The sequence below is a fragment of the Accipiter gentilis genome, chromosome 1, assembly GCF_929443795.1.
Source record: "Accipiter gentilis chromosome 1, bAccGen1.1, whole genome shotgun sequence".
Lineage (NCBI taxonomy): Eukaryota > Metazoa > Chordata > Aves > Accipitriformes > Accipitridae > Astur > Astur gentilis.
In genome coordinates, this window is record NC_064880.1 from 29,567,778 (window position 1) to 29,581,655 (window position 13,878).

The 13,878-nt window shown below is 38.8% G+C and overlaps 1 protein-coding gene across 3 annotated transcripts in view; it reads right to left on the bottom strand.

Annotated features, from left to right (window-relative positions):
* The window catches only part of AGPS (alkylglycerone phosphate synthase), a 63,129-nt gene that overhangs the window by 40,480 nt on the left and 8,771 nt on the right, over nt 1-13,878 (bottom strand). For all 3 annotated transcript variants that reach the window (XR_007505768.1, XM_049798071.1, XM_049798062.1), the window contains exons 2-4: nt 9,739-9,828; nt 4,522-4,612; nt 18-138 (exon numbers count right to left, since the gene is read on the bottom strand). Coding sequence is in view for 2 of the 3 variants with exons in the window: in XM_049798071.1 (XP_049654028.1) it covers nt 18-138; nt 4,522-4,612; nt 9,739-9,828 (302 nt within the window). In the remaining variant the exon portion in view is untranslated. The remainder of the gene's footprint in view (nt 1-17; nt 139-4,521; nt 4,613-9,738; nt 9,829-13,878) is intronic.

A 13,878-nucleotide genomic window follows, 5' to 3' on the forward strand; every position in this document is an offset into this window, starting at 1 on the left:
AAATGAAGTTCTCTTACCATGAGCTCTGAATACCCTATCTTCTGCATCCTGCGAATATGATATTTTAGTGGCTCTAAGATCCTGAAGAAATTCTTCATTTACAATGGATGGAGGTACATCATTAACATTTAAGGATGCCTACAATACAAGAAGATAAGTTCATTAAAGGTACATTCACTCTTATAACATTTCTGTACAACAGAAATAATAAAAACAAGTTAACCTAACTGATAACTCAAACACAACTATTCAAGATCAGAAACCCAGAAATCCTCTTCATCTTCAGTCACTGATCCCACTTGTCCTACCTGGTACTCAGCTGACTAGATGCACACAGAAAGTTTTATTTCAGTAGCACACTCTTATCGTTTTTTTCCTTCTGATAAATTTGGAGAAATGTACTAGCTTATGAATACATACTGAACAAAATACCTTTTTAAAAACTTCCCAAGATCCAAGAAAAACAGCTGCCTGAACAGAACTAGAGACTCTCCTGTTGATAAAGGGGTAGAGACTGAAGGCCAAAATTCCTTTTTGACTACAAATTCCTCCTCCAATAGAGAAATACATACTAAAGCCACTACCCACTCTGCAAATTCTTCTACTTACAATTCTGTTTCTACCAACCCACTTCACCTCTTGCTGTCACATATTGGAAGTTAAATCCATCTCAGACCAAAGCCTAATCAGAAATCCAGAGCAAGGCAAAACTAAGTTTGACTGATATAACATAACTGGCATGATTTAAGTAGACCTCACACATCAGAAATACTTTAGAAAATCCATGTTCAATCACAAACATATAGGTGTTTCCAGAAAGCCTCTAGCTAGAAGTTCTCATCAACACCTTGGAAAAAAGTTTTTCTTTCAAAAGAAGCTACACTGGACATTTTGGCTTACCAACAGGCCTTGAATCAAGGTTCCGTAAGTCCAGAGGGAGACACCCTGCTTAAGGTTTTCTAACGACCCATTCTCCCAGGTCCTCAGGACAGATGTCTTGTACAGTATTCTTATGGTTTCTCAAAGTGCAGACCTAGCTATTTAATCCTCTTTTCTCAAGTCCACTTTATATATCAGACACAAAAACATAGCTCATGTGTCAACTTTTTAAACCTACTTAGAGAATGAGGATTCTTTACAGGATCCAGTCCCCCCAAAAATAAAGATCTTTATAGACATTAAGTCTAATGCCTTTAAGTGCTTTGAAGGTTTCAAAATAACCATGCTTTTTCCCCCCTTAAAAATGGAACCAATAAATTCATTTATACTTTTCCATAGGTAATCTCTCTAAAGCAATGTCTTCTATTACAAATGGCCTCTAATTAAGGATTTCTTTAATTAGATATAGAGCTTGTCTTATGACTAACTTCTCAACTTCAACTAGAAAAAAGATTCTTGAACAACATTTTTTTTTCAAAGTAGGAGTTGAAGTCCCTCAAGTTTGAGAACAGAACTGAAATTTTTTTACTACCACATCTTTAAATATTCTTAAAAATTAGGAGTTGCACAAAATAATAGTTAAAACATAGCGCAGTGCTTTCAAGTTTCTGTCATGAAAAGCTTGCTGGCAAATTAACTGACATCATCTTCAACTCAAACAGAAGAACATGCTTGCAATTTTTTTTATAAAGCTATCAGGAAAGACTGTGGGCTGCCTAATGATGACAGCGTGAGCTTGTGTACAGCCCTACCACCAAAAAGTATTTTGTACTAAGTGTTCCACGTAGTCAGAGACATTCTTTGATGAGCTTAGCCTATGCTTCTTGACAAATACCAAAAGCAAACAGCAAAACTGAATTAACTTTTCTTTCACCTTCTGAAGTTTCAGCCTTCTACAATAAAGTATACTCACCCATCTAAGTTTTCTTTCCTGGAATGGAGTTTTGCCTATCTTTGCTCTACATAACCTCCAGAACAGCTGATGCTTTTTGCCAATATGTGTCTTAAGATAAAAGCTTAGAGGATAGCACCAACTACCAAGCTAACAGCAAGGAAAATAGAGATTAATAGTCTCCCATCTGCCATCACGGCAGCAGCCTATTCTGAATAGGTTGACTCTCAAAGTCATGAGAGCTGAAGAAGGGAAGACTTAAATTTCAACAATAAAGTTTTCAGGTAGTTGGAAGATCCATGGTGATGAAACTTGCCTACCAGTGTCCACCATACAAGAAACTACATGAGGTTATGTAGAAATTAAAAGTACTTACAGGGATAATTCCGAAAGCAATATCTGCACGAGATACATTCACGACCGATAGCTAATAACATTTAGAGGTTCAGAAGGATAGCCAAATATTTGGTTTAGAGTTTTCATATGGGGCACATGACCTAATGAAAATATAGTTTTAACAATGATTTGAGTTCTGGAAGAGCTGTTCTGACTTGCTTTAAGGATAATATTCTGCTTCAAGGATAATATTCTGCTTCTTGAAATAAGGTATCAGACATCTGAGAAAAAGGCTTTTCCCTCCAACATACTCACTTGTCACCAGAAGTTGAGATTAATTGTTGTTCAACTGAGAGGTACACCACTACCATGAGATCATGATTTTAGGGGCCAGTCACAATAAGCACAGAGGAAGTCAGGTCTTTGATTGCTGCTCTTAGCTCTTACTATTCTGCTATTAATGCACATTTACACAGTGCTGTTTGCTTACCCAAAGATCAGAGCTCTGACAGAAACTTGGGAAACATGAGAAAAACAAATAGGTACCAAATAAAGATCTTTAAACCACTTAAAAGAAAATCCTTGCTACCTGTGCTTACATTTTCTATTTTAAACTTTGGTTTCCTTCATGGATTTCCACAGAAAGAACTATCTCCTATCATTTCAAGTTGAACACCAAGTGCTTGAAGATCTTACACACAACACCAAACAAAAAAATATACCTTTATTTATTCTCACAGGACTGGAATATTTTAAGATTTGTGCACTGAAAAGCTAGACAGGAAGCTTCTGTGAACTAGGTCTAAACTGCTGTCTGTGGTAAGTCTAGTCTGAAAAAGGGAAAAAGTCACCAGGCCTTGAGCACCACAGAAGCAAGTACATTTACTGTTGTTAATTATAACAGAAAAGTTGCAGGCAACAGGGAAGCCTCCAGTCTTACACAATAGAGGCAGGAAGACATGAGACAGACAGATGTACCAAGAGATCCCTCTTCTACTGCTGTTTTTATACCCAAGTTTCTTCATGCTCTGATGACAGTAGAAAGTGAAAAACCAGTATAGCATAACAACCTGAAATATAAACTAGGAACTGTGAGAGAGACATGAAAATGGGGTACCTGCAGTAGCAGTTGAGAATATCTAAGAGAAGTCCAGATATATACTGTAGACTCCAAAGAGTCCTATTTTACGTCAAGCTAGTCAGCCTGTTTCAGATCACAATGAGAACATCAGGACCAGAGGGGCACAACATAATGGGAAAGCATTCAACATTGCTGGCAGATATCCTGAAGAGCTGGTTTGCAAGACATACTGTGGAATCAAGATAGTATTCAATAATCTGCCCTTATCCTCCAACTCTTTGTTCTATATTTCCTCTACATGTAGAAAGGGAACAACAGCTCTCAGGACCTCTGGTCACAGCAAGTTAAAGCAGCTGCCAGTGAAGTCCAACCCTGGTCAAGGAAAACACTCAAGATGAATTTTTTCAAAATGTATTGGCAGATGGAGATCCTGCAAGTCATAGTAGATGAAAGGATGTCTTGATTAACAGAAGACTGAAGAAACATTCAAGTTTTCAGGCCCTATGCAGTTACCTGCTTCAGAGAAGATGCAATCTTGAAGTCACTTAAGAAATGGGTAAAACTGTTACCAAGGCAGGGTTGCTACAGTCACTGTATAAACACAGCCTGCTTTCAACAGCGTTTAAGTATCTATCTAGGCAGGAACCTGCAGCCTCAAAGAAATTCTTCTTAGAAGAGAGTCAGGTCTCGTGACTCATAATACAAGTTACTCTTTTTGAAAAGCAGAATATGGATGCCTCACAAAACCCAGAACATTCCAAATGTGTTGTTTTTCTGAAAAAATCTTGAGCTCAATCTTGAGTATTCTGGTAGCCAGTTTTCAGCACCCATGTAAAAAAAATTACTGTCAAATAAGAATTTTGATATCATTAAAAATACACTGAAAACACAGCACAATTTAACTTCACTGTATCTTTGTTATCATGAGCAACATTGAAGTTGCATAAACAATTCCCTCTAGGCTAACGGTTTCTACAATCTTGAAAAGCAACCTACAAACAAGGATGAAAACTCCCTGTGTTGGAAACTTTCATTCCAATAAAAGTACTACCAGTTAACCTGGAACCACAAGTCATGCTAAGTCACTGAAGGTTTCATGTAGTAGTTATGCATCAAATACTTTTTCCAAAAACTCTGAAGTATTAATACACTATATTTAAATCAATTATGTGCAACATGACCTTCAGGACAACAGCTGAATCATCTTTAACAGTGTGGTCTTGATTATCACCAAGACTAATGTTCAAAGGAACTGGTTCAGCTATTTACTTACTCTAGAGGTAGTTTTGTGCTCCAGACTTGCTCCAAAGGTTTTTTCTATCCATTCCTTAAAAGTTGGTAATACCATACCACCTAATCTGTACCTGAAAAGTCAATATTACATAGGGTCATTTTAAATTAAAATGAATGTATGTCAGATACACTTCTTTCAATTCTACGTATGCACAAACAAAAGTTTTAAATCAAATTCTTTACCTACAAGCCTGCAAAGCTTCTGCACATTTAGTTTTCATGCAACTGCACATTTCATTGTATTTAACTGTTCTGTACTTCACACAAAATCAAATCAATTGTCAACATCTTAGGTACTACTTTTCTTCATGATCTTTGGGAATTGTTGCATAAGGCTTTTCAAACATCCCACCCCCCATCTTTACTTTTAAGAAAGGCCTCTCCCTTTTAGTAGCATAGAAAGCAGTGTCACAGTTTACATGCCAGTTACAGGTAGAGGACATGTGTGTATGGACATACTGCAATGTAAACAGTCTCAGACACACAAACGCAGCTCAGTACACCTTACATGTTTTCAAGAAAAAGTGTTAAAGGTTCCTCCCTCATCATCAGAATGCTTCAGAATCCATCAAGCAATGCTAAATTATTTGTCGCAAGCTCTTTGACAAGAGCTTAGCCATGTGACAAATGAAGACTTAGAGAAAAGGGACAGAGGCGTTTATGACCATGTGCATCACGTGTGAAAACAAATAAGGCTGGGGACACACTTAAACAGGCAGAAACTACTGCTATTAATTGTATACATATACAAACCTTGTGCCTGTTTATGTATGCACAAGCATTCTCTGAAGAGAAGAGAAAAAGGACCTTTCTTTGCTATTAAGAGCTTTCAGCAGCTGAGAGTCCTTACTATAGTTTGCACCCAGCTCACTGCATTAGGCCTAATGGGTCTTCCTTCCAAGATTATTCAATCACTGTTAATCCAATTATGACCCTGTCCTTCACAGCTGTTGCAACCAACTCTACAACTAAGTCACCTATTACACAAGATGATTAATTCCTTTTGTTTCCTCATCTCAACTACCTCCTGATCTCCTATTGCAGAAAAACCCTACTCTATTCCTGGAGATAAAAGGCTACAACCATGTCTCAACTCAAGCTAAACTCTTCAGCTTGGAAGACAGCATTCAGTCATTCCTCCTATGACAGCTGTTATTGTTTCATCATACCCATATGAAAGGTAAGTGAATTCTATGAAAAGTGCAATAAGCAATGAAAGTTTAATGCATTTGCATCAGGAATTTGCAACAAAGGTAGAGTCAGCTTGGTGTGTTTTCTTCTCTGGACATACTTTTTGGTATTGCCAACCTATTACTTAACAACTAGCTCGCAAATGTAATCTTAATCACTTATTCAAAGGACAAACTAAAGCTATCGGAAAACCAACAACTTCTAAGTCAAGACACAGAAGTCACAGCATAGAGGGAGTTAGTGAGTTTACTGCACAGAATGCAATACATGATAGCTCAGGAAGCAAGCTTTGTAGGTATGTTGATGGTGCAAGAAGCCCCCCAAAAGACCTCATCCCCTCACCCCACAAAAAAAAAAAAAAAAAAACCAGGTTTAGTTGCTCAGACTAGCAAGTATCATCTATCCCTGGTGAGATGGTAGAGTCTATAATAAAAGACCATTTGACACATGGAGAATCATTGTCTGTTGGGAAAGTCAACCAGGCTTTCATAAAGGGAAATTCTGTTTCACTAACCCTTGGAGTTCTATCAGGGTGTAAAACCAGAAGTGAATAAAGGGGATACAGTGAACATAAAATTCCACACTCCTTTATACTTCCACAGGTGTTCACCCCAAAAGCTATTTAAGAAAATACATTACTACAATACTGAAGGAAAGGTTCTTCTACAGGCTGAAGGATAAGATTTGGTTTAGATAAGCAAAGGGCAGGGTTTATTGATCACTGTCCAAGACAGACTCAGGAGAGCAGATTGCCACACACTGGTACTGGGACTAGTTTTACATGTCTTCATCAGTGATCTGGATTCATCAGTGGACTCTCCAACCAGGTGAATAATGTTAAGCTCTTTGGGGGAGACAGATACTACACTAATAGGAATCAGGACCTTAAAAAAAATCTAAGCAGTCAAATTAAGACAAAAGATAAGATGCAGGTAACAGCAAAAGAAAAAAAACATTACTTGCATATTTTGCAGAATCAGACTGGTAGTCAGTATAGGAAAAATCACGTTATCTTCACTGACAATATACAACAGCAGCCAACAGTGCTATGTATCAATCAGGCAGGTATAAGAAAGAAGACAGTTCATCTCTTTTTGCTGCTCTGTAGAACCCTGGTGTATCTACACCTTGAGCACTGCACGCAGGTTTTGTCCCTGTATCTCCAAAAAGATGTAGTGAAGCTAGAAAGGGTTCAGAGCACAGCAACTGTGAAGAACAAGGGGCCTTACAAGCAGATGCTAAAGTGCCCAGAACTCCTCAGCATGGAGAGAAAGTGGAAGAGAGGATAAGATCGAGTCTTACATAATCAATAAAGCAGTAGATAGGCTGAAGTACTATCATTCTAATCCTCCAACACAGTAAGGGGTACTTGGTTTAAAACACTAGTACTTTACACAACAGCAACCTGGAACTTACTGCCATGGGATGCTGTAGAGGCAGACAGTATCAGCAGACTTAAAAGCTATTAGACAAATTTATGGACAACAGATCTGTAAGTGGATACTAAAAGGATGAGGCATCTACATCTTTGCAGATGCCTGTTCTCCTATTTTCACTTCAAAACACTCTTTTGCCACTGTGACAAACTATTCCATAGAAACTACACTGGTGTGGACCAACAGGGCATTTCTAATACTATCAGTTCAAGAGAATGTAGATGGGGGGAAAAAAAGAGACCATTCTCCCCCCATTCCAGAACAGTCACTGGTACTCAAATAACAGCTCAATGCTCATCCTGAAAAAAATCCAAGTCCAGCTCTTTACCTTTTTCCATCCCAAGCACACTGCATAGATTTTTCTATGGTAGCATAACCCACCCCAGACAAACTAATGTATTGGCTTTGTGTGGCAAGGTTTTTGTGTGTGTTTGTGTGTGTGTGGCAGGGACGGGGTTACAGTGGTGGCTTCTGTGAGAAGCTACTGGAAGCTTCTCCTATATCCGATAGAGCCAATACCGGCCAGCTCCAAGATGGCCCCACCACCAGCCAAGGCCGAGCCAATCAGCGATAGTGCTAGTGTGTCTGTGATAACATATTTAAGAAAGAAAAATGTTGCTGGGACAGACAAACAGCAGCCAGAGAGAGGAGTGAGAACATGTAAGAGAAACAGCCCTGCGGACACCAAGGTCAGCGAAGAAGGAGGGGGAGGAGGTGCTGCAGGCACCAGAGCAGAGATTCCCCTGCAGCCCGTGGGGAAGACCATGGTGAGGCAGGCTGTCCCCTTGCAGGCCATGGAGGTCCACGGTGGAGCAGATATCCACCTGCAGCCTGTGGAGGGCCCCACGCCAGAGCAGGTGGGTGCCCGAAGGAGGCTGTGACCCCGTGAGAAGCCCATGCTGGAGCAGGTTCCTGGCAGGACCTGCAGATCTGTGGAGAGAAGAGCCCATGGAACAAGATTTCTGGCAGGACTTGTGACCCCATGGGGGACCCACACTGGAGCAGTGTCCTCCTGAAGGACTGCATGCCGTGGAAGGGACCCATGCTGGAGCAGTTCATGAAAAACTGCAGCCTGTGGGAAGGACCCACATTGGAGAAGTCCGTGGAAGACTGTCTCCTGTGGGAGAGACCTCACACTGGAGCAGGGGAAGAGTGTGAGGAGTCCTCCCCCTGAGGAGGATGAAACAGCATAGAACATGTGATGAACTGACCATAAACCCGATTCCCCATCCCCCTGCACCACTGGGGGGGTACGTAGAGAATCCAGGAGTGAAGTTTTGCCCGGGAAGAAGGGAGGGGTGGAGGGAAGGTGTTCTGAGATTTGGTTTTATTTCTCATTACCCTGCTCTGGTTGATTGGTAATAAATTGAGTTAGTTTTCCCCAAGTTGAGTCTGTTTTACCCATGACAGTAACTGGTGAGTGATCTCTCCTGCCCTTATCTCAACCCACAAGCCCTTTGTTATATTTTCTCTCCCCTGTCCAGCTGAGGAGGGGGTAGTGATAGAAAGGTTTTGGTGGACACCTGGCATCCAGCCAGGGTCAACCCACCACAACTAAAATTATCAGATGAAAGAATGAATGACAAAGCAAGAAGAATCAGAATCCTGGCAAAAGGAGAGAGATCACCAAGATCTCTGTAAATATTATACAGTAAACTCAAGTGCTTAAGACAAGGCTTTGCATTTTAATCTGGGCCTGAAAATTAAGAAGTTAAAGGACTGAAGTGCTCAACATCCCAGTTAGGTTTTTGCAGCTTTGACTCATATTAGCAAGTGCTAGTTTACACAAACTCAAAGACCAGGAAGGACTTTTTTCTGAAAGACAGTACTTATTTCAAACTTATTTCTCTTCCCCATTATTTTTCTTTGCTCTTACAAAAAGTATACTTTTTTAAGCCAGGGAAGAGACTGCAAGACTACTTTCCACTGAAGCAGAAAAAAACAGTACGATGTCAAGTGACAGGCTTAAATCCCACTGGAAGAACATTAAAAGATGCCCAACTAGATTTAATATCATTTCCTCAAAAAAATATTTCTCAGAAAAACAAGCTTGCTATACAAAGGGCTAGTAGGTAATACATCAGAAGTGTTGCCACTACAGAACATACAACTGAAGAGCAGATTTTATTCTTAAGCTCAGAGGATAAAGTAGCTCCATGCGCAACGATTAAGAAACCTAAACCACAAATTAGAAGTTTAATAAAGCAACTTGTTGATGCTCAAGAGATTCTCAAAACTGCATGTTATCTAAAGCTTTAGAACACGGTGCAGATTCTCAGTCTGATTCCACTCTCCAAGGTAATTTTCATATACAGAATATATCAAGTTAGAGAAGACTCCTATTCATTTGTCTAATACTTTTAATAAACCTTCCAATAAGCCACACAGTATTTTACTACGTTAGACTGTGTATAGAATTCAGTAAACTTTTTAATTGCAGAACAACTAATAACCTATGAGATAAAGGAAGTTTTTTGCCTCCTTTGGATTAACTGAACAGTGCAGTTTTAAAACTCTTCTCAAAAAAATTACTAAATAAGGTACTTCAGTTATATAAGTTTTCAACTTACCTTTTTCCTGTGAATTCTGCTTGACCCTTCTTATTGAAGATGAATTTGGAGTCATTATATCCCCATCCATTCCACTTCAGAAGTTCTTGCCTTAAAGGGTTAAAAAAATTTAAGTGAGAATGTTAGCAAATTGTAAACCAAAAATGATTTGCAGTTATATGGCTTTGGAAAAAAAGTCTTATCAGATAGCAATTCAAGAAAACAAGTACATACCAAAAGTACATAGCTTAATATAGCTAAAAGTAATTCTGCAGCCACACCTGTTACTCCTCCAGATTGCATCCTAAGACTTGAAAGACATGATGCTTTATAAAAACAACCACCAGTTTAAGTCAATCCACACTGTATGGTGATATTCTCAGACTGAGAAGGGTAATGTTTGAAAGATGCTTGGTTTTAAATCTATACACAAATACTTACACAAATAGGTAATAGCTGAATATTTTCAGAATAAAAAGTTTTAGCATTATTGTTCTGTCAAGAAAATTTAAAATTTTAGTTGGTTGACATTACTGTAATCCCACTGCATTCTTAATAACATTCACTCAATGAGGCACTCAGACCCATTTGGACTGAGAATATATTTTGGAAAGTCAAAAAAACCCCAAACCAAGAACTGCAGGAATAACATACCAAATACAACCCGAATGTGCCACCATAAGGGAATATAAAAAACCCAAAACCACAACTGCCAAAATACAACCACAAAATTGAAATACCTTAAGCACAACCATACCAAAACAGAGGAGCTGTTAATTATAAAATCATCTGAAGTACATCAATGTAAGCATATTTAAAACTTGAGATACACAGAGTAATTACACATTAATGTAACTTTGCTTTAAAAGTTTTCCATTTATTTACACTTGAAATAAAGTACTAACCTAAAACCTGAATTTTAGTTAATAAAAAGGCATCTTAAAGAAGTCTGAAAACAGGTGATTTACCTCACTCCACTATATACAGTGAATGTAGCTCTTGTTCTCAGACTGTATAATGTAAGAGTAAGGTGATCAGGGTGACCATTTCAGAAAGACCTCACAATTCAGAGAAAGTACTGCCCAAGTCACTTGTAACTCCAGCATTACGTACGAGATAACTGGGTGATGCTTGATTACCAAAGGCCTTCATTAGAAAGATAATATTAACATAAGCTGCTGACATACTGTCAGTGTTGTAATTAGACTTGGCTTAATCAAAATTTGTTTTCTTCAAACTGCCTGTACAAAAGGCTTTAATTAATCAAATAAAAAAGGCCATAGATATGTATTTCATTACAATTGTTTGAATCAGACATTTCAACAAGCCTTTGACAAATCTAGCACTTTAAGCAAACTTTACAGAGCAGTTTCAGTACTCGGTAATTGATAACAGTTTTGTGAAATAGCCCATCTATGTTGTTCTTCCACACAGAGGAATTTATTCTAAAATTTAAAAAAAAATTAAACTACTTGAGCAAACAGCTGTGCAGATACAGAAGCCCCTCTGGCTGCTTCCTCTGTCAATAGAATTGATCTTTTACACATGTAGTGTTCACTCAGAAAAGGGCAAGGATCCACTCATGTTCGATAGCACAGGAATGCCTTGTGCTATTGTACTAACATGACAGATTATGAAAAAGTGTTCTTAATGCATGTTATGCAGTCTTGCCTATTTTTATACATATTCCTATATTCTATTTATAAGTATTGTGTATATTTATAAGAAATTCCAAAGACACCATGTCATACACAGTTGAGCTGTTCCCAGCTGAGAACAAGCTGACAAAATTGGCCAACTCAAGTGGCATTTATTTTTTTAAACGAAGTGTTCCCCTCAAATCCCTATCATCGCAGTCCTCCTCAAAGCAAGATTTCTCCCTCTGCTGACTAAACATAGTATTTCTGTACACCTGATCTCTGTCAAACCCTGTAAAGTCAGAACAGACTTGATATTAATAAGCAAAATTTGAGGAAGGCTCAAGCAGCTCCACCCCTAACTTAGGAGGTAAATCCTCTTGCAAGGCAGTGCCACAGTAAGTGTGCCAAGTATGATGCATGAAACAGGCTAGAGAAAGTAGCTGCAAAGCTGGAGACAATCAGACCAACCAAGACACACAAGAACAGGCCCTAAAGGAACTGGTGACATGAGATAAGCTGATAAAGCACAGCTTTGAAACTATCATTAATCCTGATGTCAGCACATACAGATATGTCCCACAAAATCCAGAGAAGGTACTACTAAGGCACTGGACAAAGACCCAGATACAAAGTGTTTTTGCTAAGCTGACTGCATTCCCAGTTGTTTGCCTTTTCTAAAGGCCTGCTTTCCTAGGTTGGTGTTAAACTACCTGATGCTTTCATCAGGCTTTAAAAACACAGAATAGAGGTTAAGAGTTTTTACTTAAGAGTTTATTTTCAGGTTGAATTACTCCTGAATAAAGTTTACTCCACCAGAGAACATAGCTCTTGTTATTGGTGTGATGAGAATAATTAAATTAAAATCTAATATAACAGTTTGCATGTTCGTAGAACAGCTGGTTCTGAAACATCTCAGCTACCTCATAACACAAAGTCAGATTTCCCCCCCTGCCCCGCATAATAGGCAGTATTATATCTTGACAGGTAAAGGCCACAAAAGTTAAGCATTTAATTTTTATATTCAGAGCTATACTGAGCAAGTCTGAGGTTTCTGTCTGGAGACAGGAAGGGCTGTTTTTGAAACCAGTCACCTTACATTTAACCTTTCTTTTGTTCCACCATACCAGAGTACTACCAGTTTAAAAACTGCTGTTTGATTTGCTTACTGTCATTCCTAGCACTTCATGCCTACACACCAAGAACAAGTTAAAGGAAACACTGCATGCAGCTCCCTAATAGAGAAGCCTAAAAAGACCAACCAGATTTTAAAAGAAGGAATGATTAGTCAGCTCTGATTTGTAACTGACATGACCTGCAGGAAGACCAAGACCACCAAGGAAGATCTTCTCACATACCATTTGAAAGGTATACTCTTCATGAACAAGAGCTGGTGAACCTCAAGACTCAAAGGAATTGACTTCAGCACCAAGGAAAGAGGGAGGCATCAGATGAGATCTGCAAGCCTCCTTGACTACTGAGGCAATGTCAGTGTCATACTGATACAATTCAAAGACTGTAGCAGAACTTTTTCAAAGAGTGTTACATATTAGTTGACACATTATTCAGAAGAGGCACAAGCAGGTCTGCAAGACAGAGGCCAGGCCAGTATGCTTTTCTTCCCCAGGTCTGCCTCACTACCCCAGATCCCTCAAATAAGGGAAATACACTATAACACACACACCTGCTCTGCATTTCCTTGTCTTTCCAGCTTACATTTGGAAATTAAAACCATAATTTGACAGCATAATAAGAAACAGAAGGCAAACAAGGAAGAAAGTATTTTTCTAATCTGAAGTGTTGTAACAGGATTCCTCCCTCCTCTTCGTTTTCATACTGCCCTTTTGCAGCATTATTTATACAGTCACCATTCCTTAGAAAAAGCTTTTCACACCCTAGCTCCAGTGTAGTACTCCCACTGCCCTCTGTAATGCCCCAGTGTAGCAATTAGAGCTGCCTGCCAAATTACCTTGCCTCTCAAGAATGATCCAAGCTGTGACTGAGCAATCGATGCAGCCTTCTCAGGAAATGTAGGTTTTCAATCCCCAAAATCTCAGTGTTAAACTCATTCCAGAAGAATATAAAGGGCAGAAAGAATTACAGAGCATCTGCAGACCTAAGCACACATTAAAAGCTCCCTCCATGTATGAGTACTCAACTTATCCAATCCTGGCTCTGAGACCAAGGGACTCAAAGTACACATCGATCTGTAATTAACATGTACCACCATTACACCTACCTAGACTTTTAAAAATTACGTATCCTTTAACACTTCAATATTTTGTACCATCCAAAAGTTTCCCTTGTAGTAAAAGTTTCTAGCCTCATTCTTCAAAAATTCAAGAATTTGATTGCTAAATGGTAAAACAACAACAAAAATAACCTGAATACTCTGTATAAATATCTAAATACTCTGAATATCTGAATACCTCAAAACATGTTAAAAAAGTTTCATTCCCCAGCCTGATAAAAGAAAAGATGCTCAGTTTGGCTTAGTCAACTGATATATTCATGCTACACATGT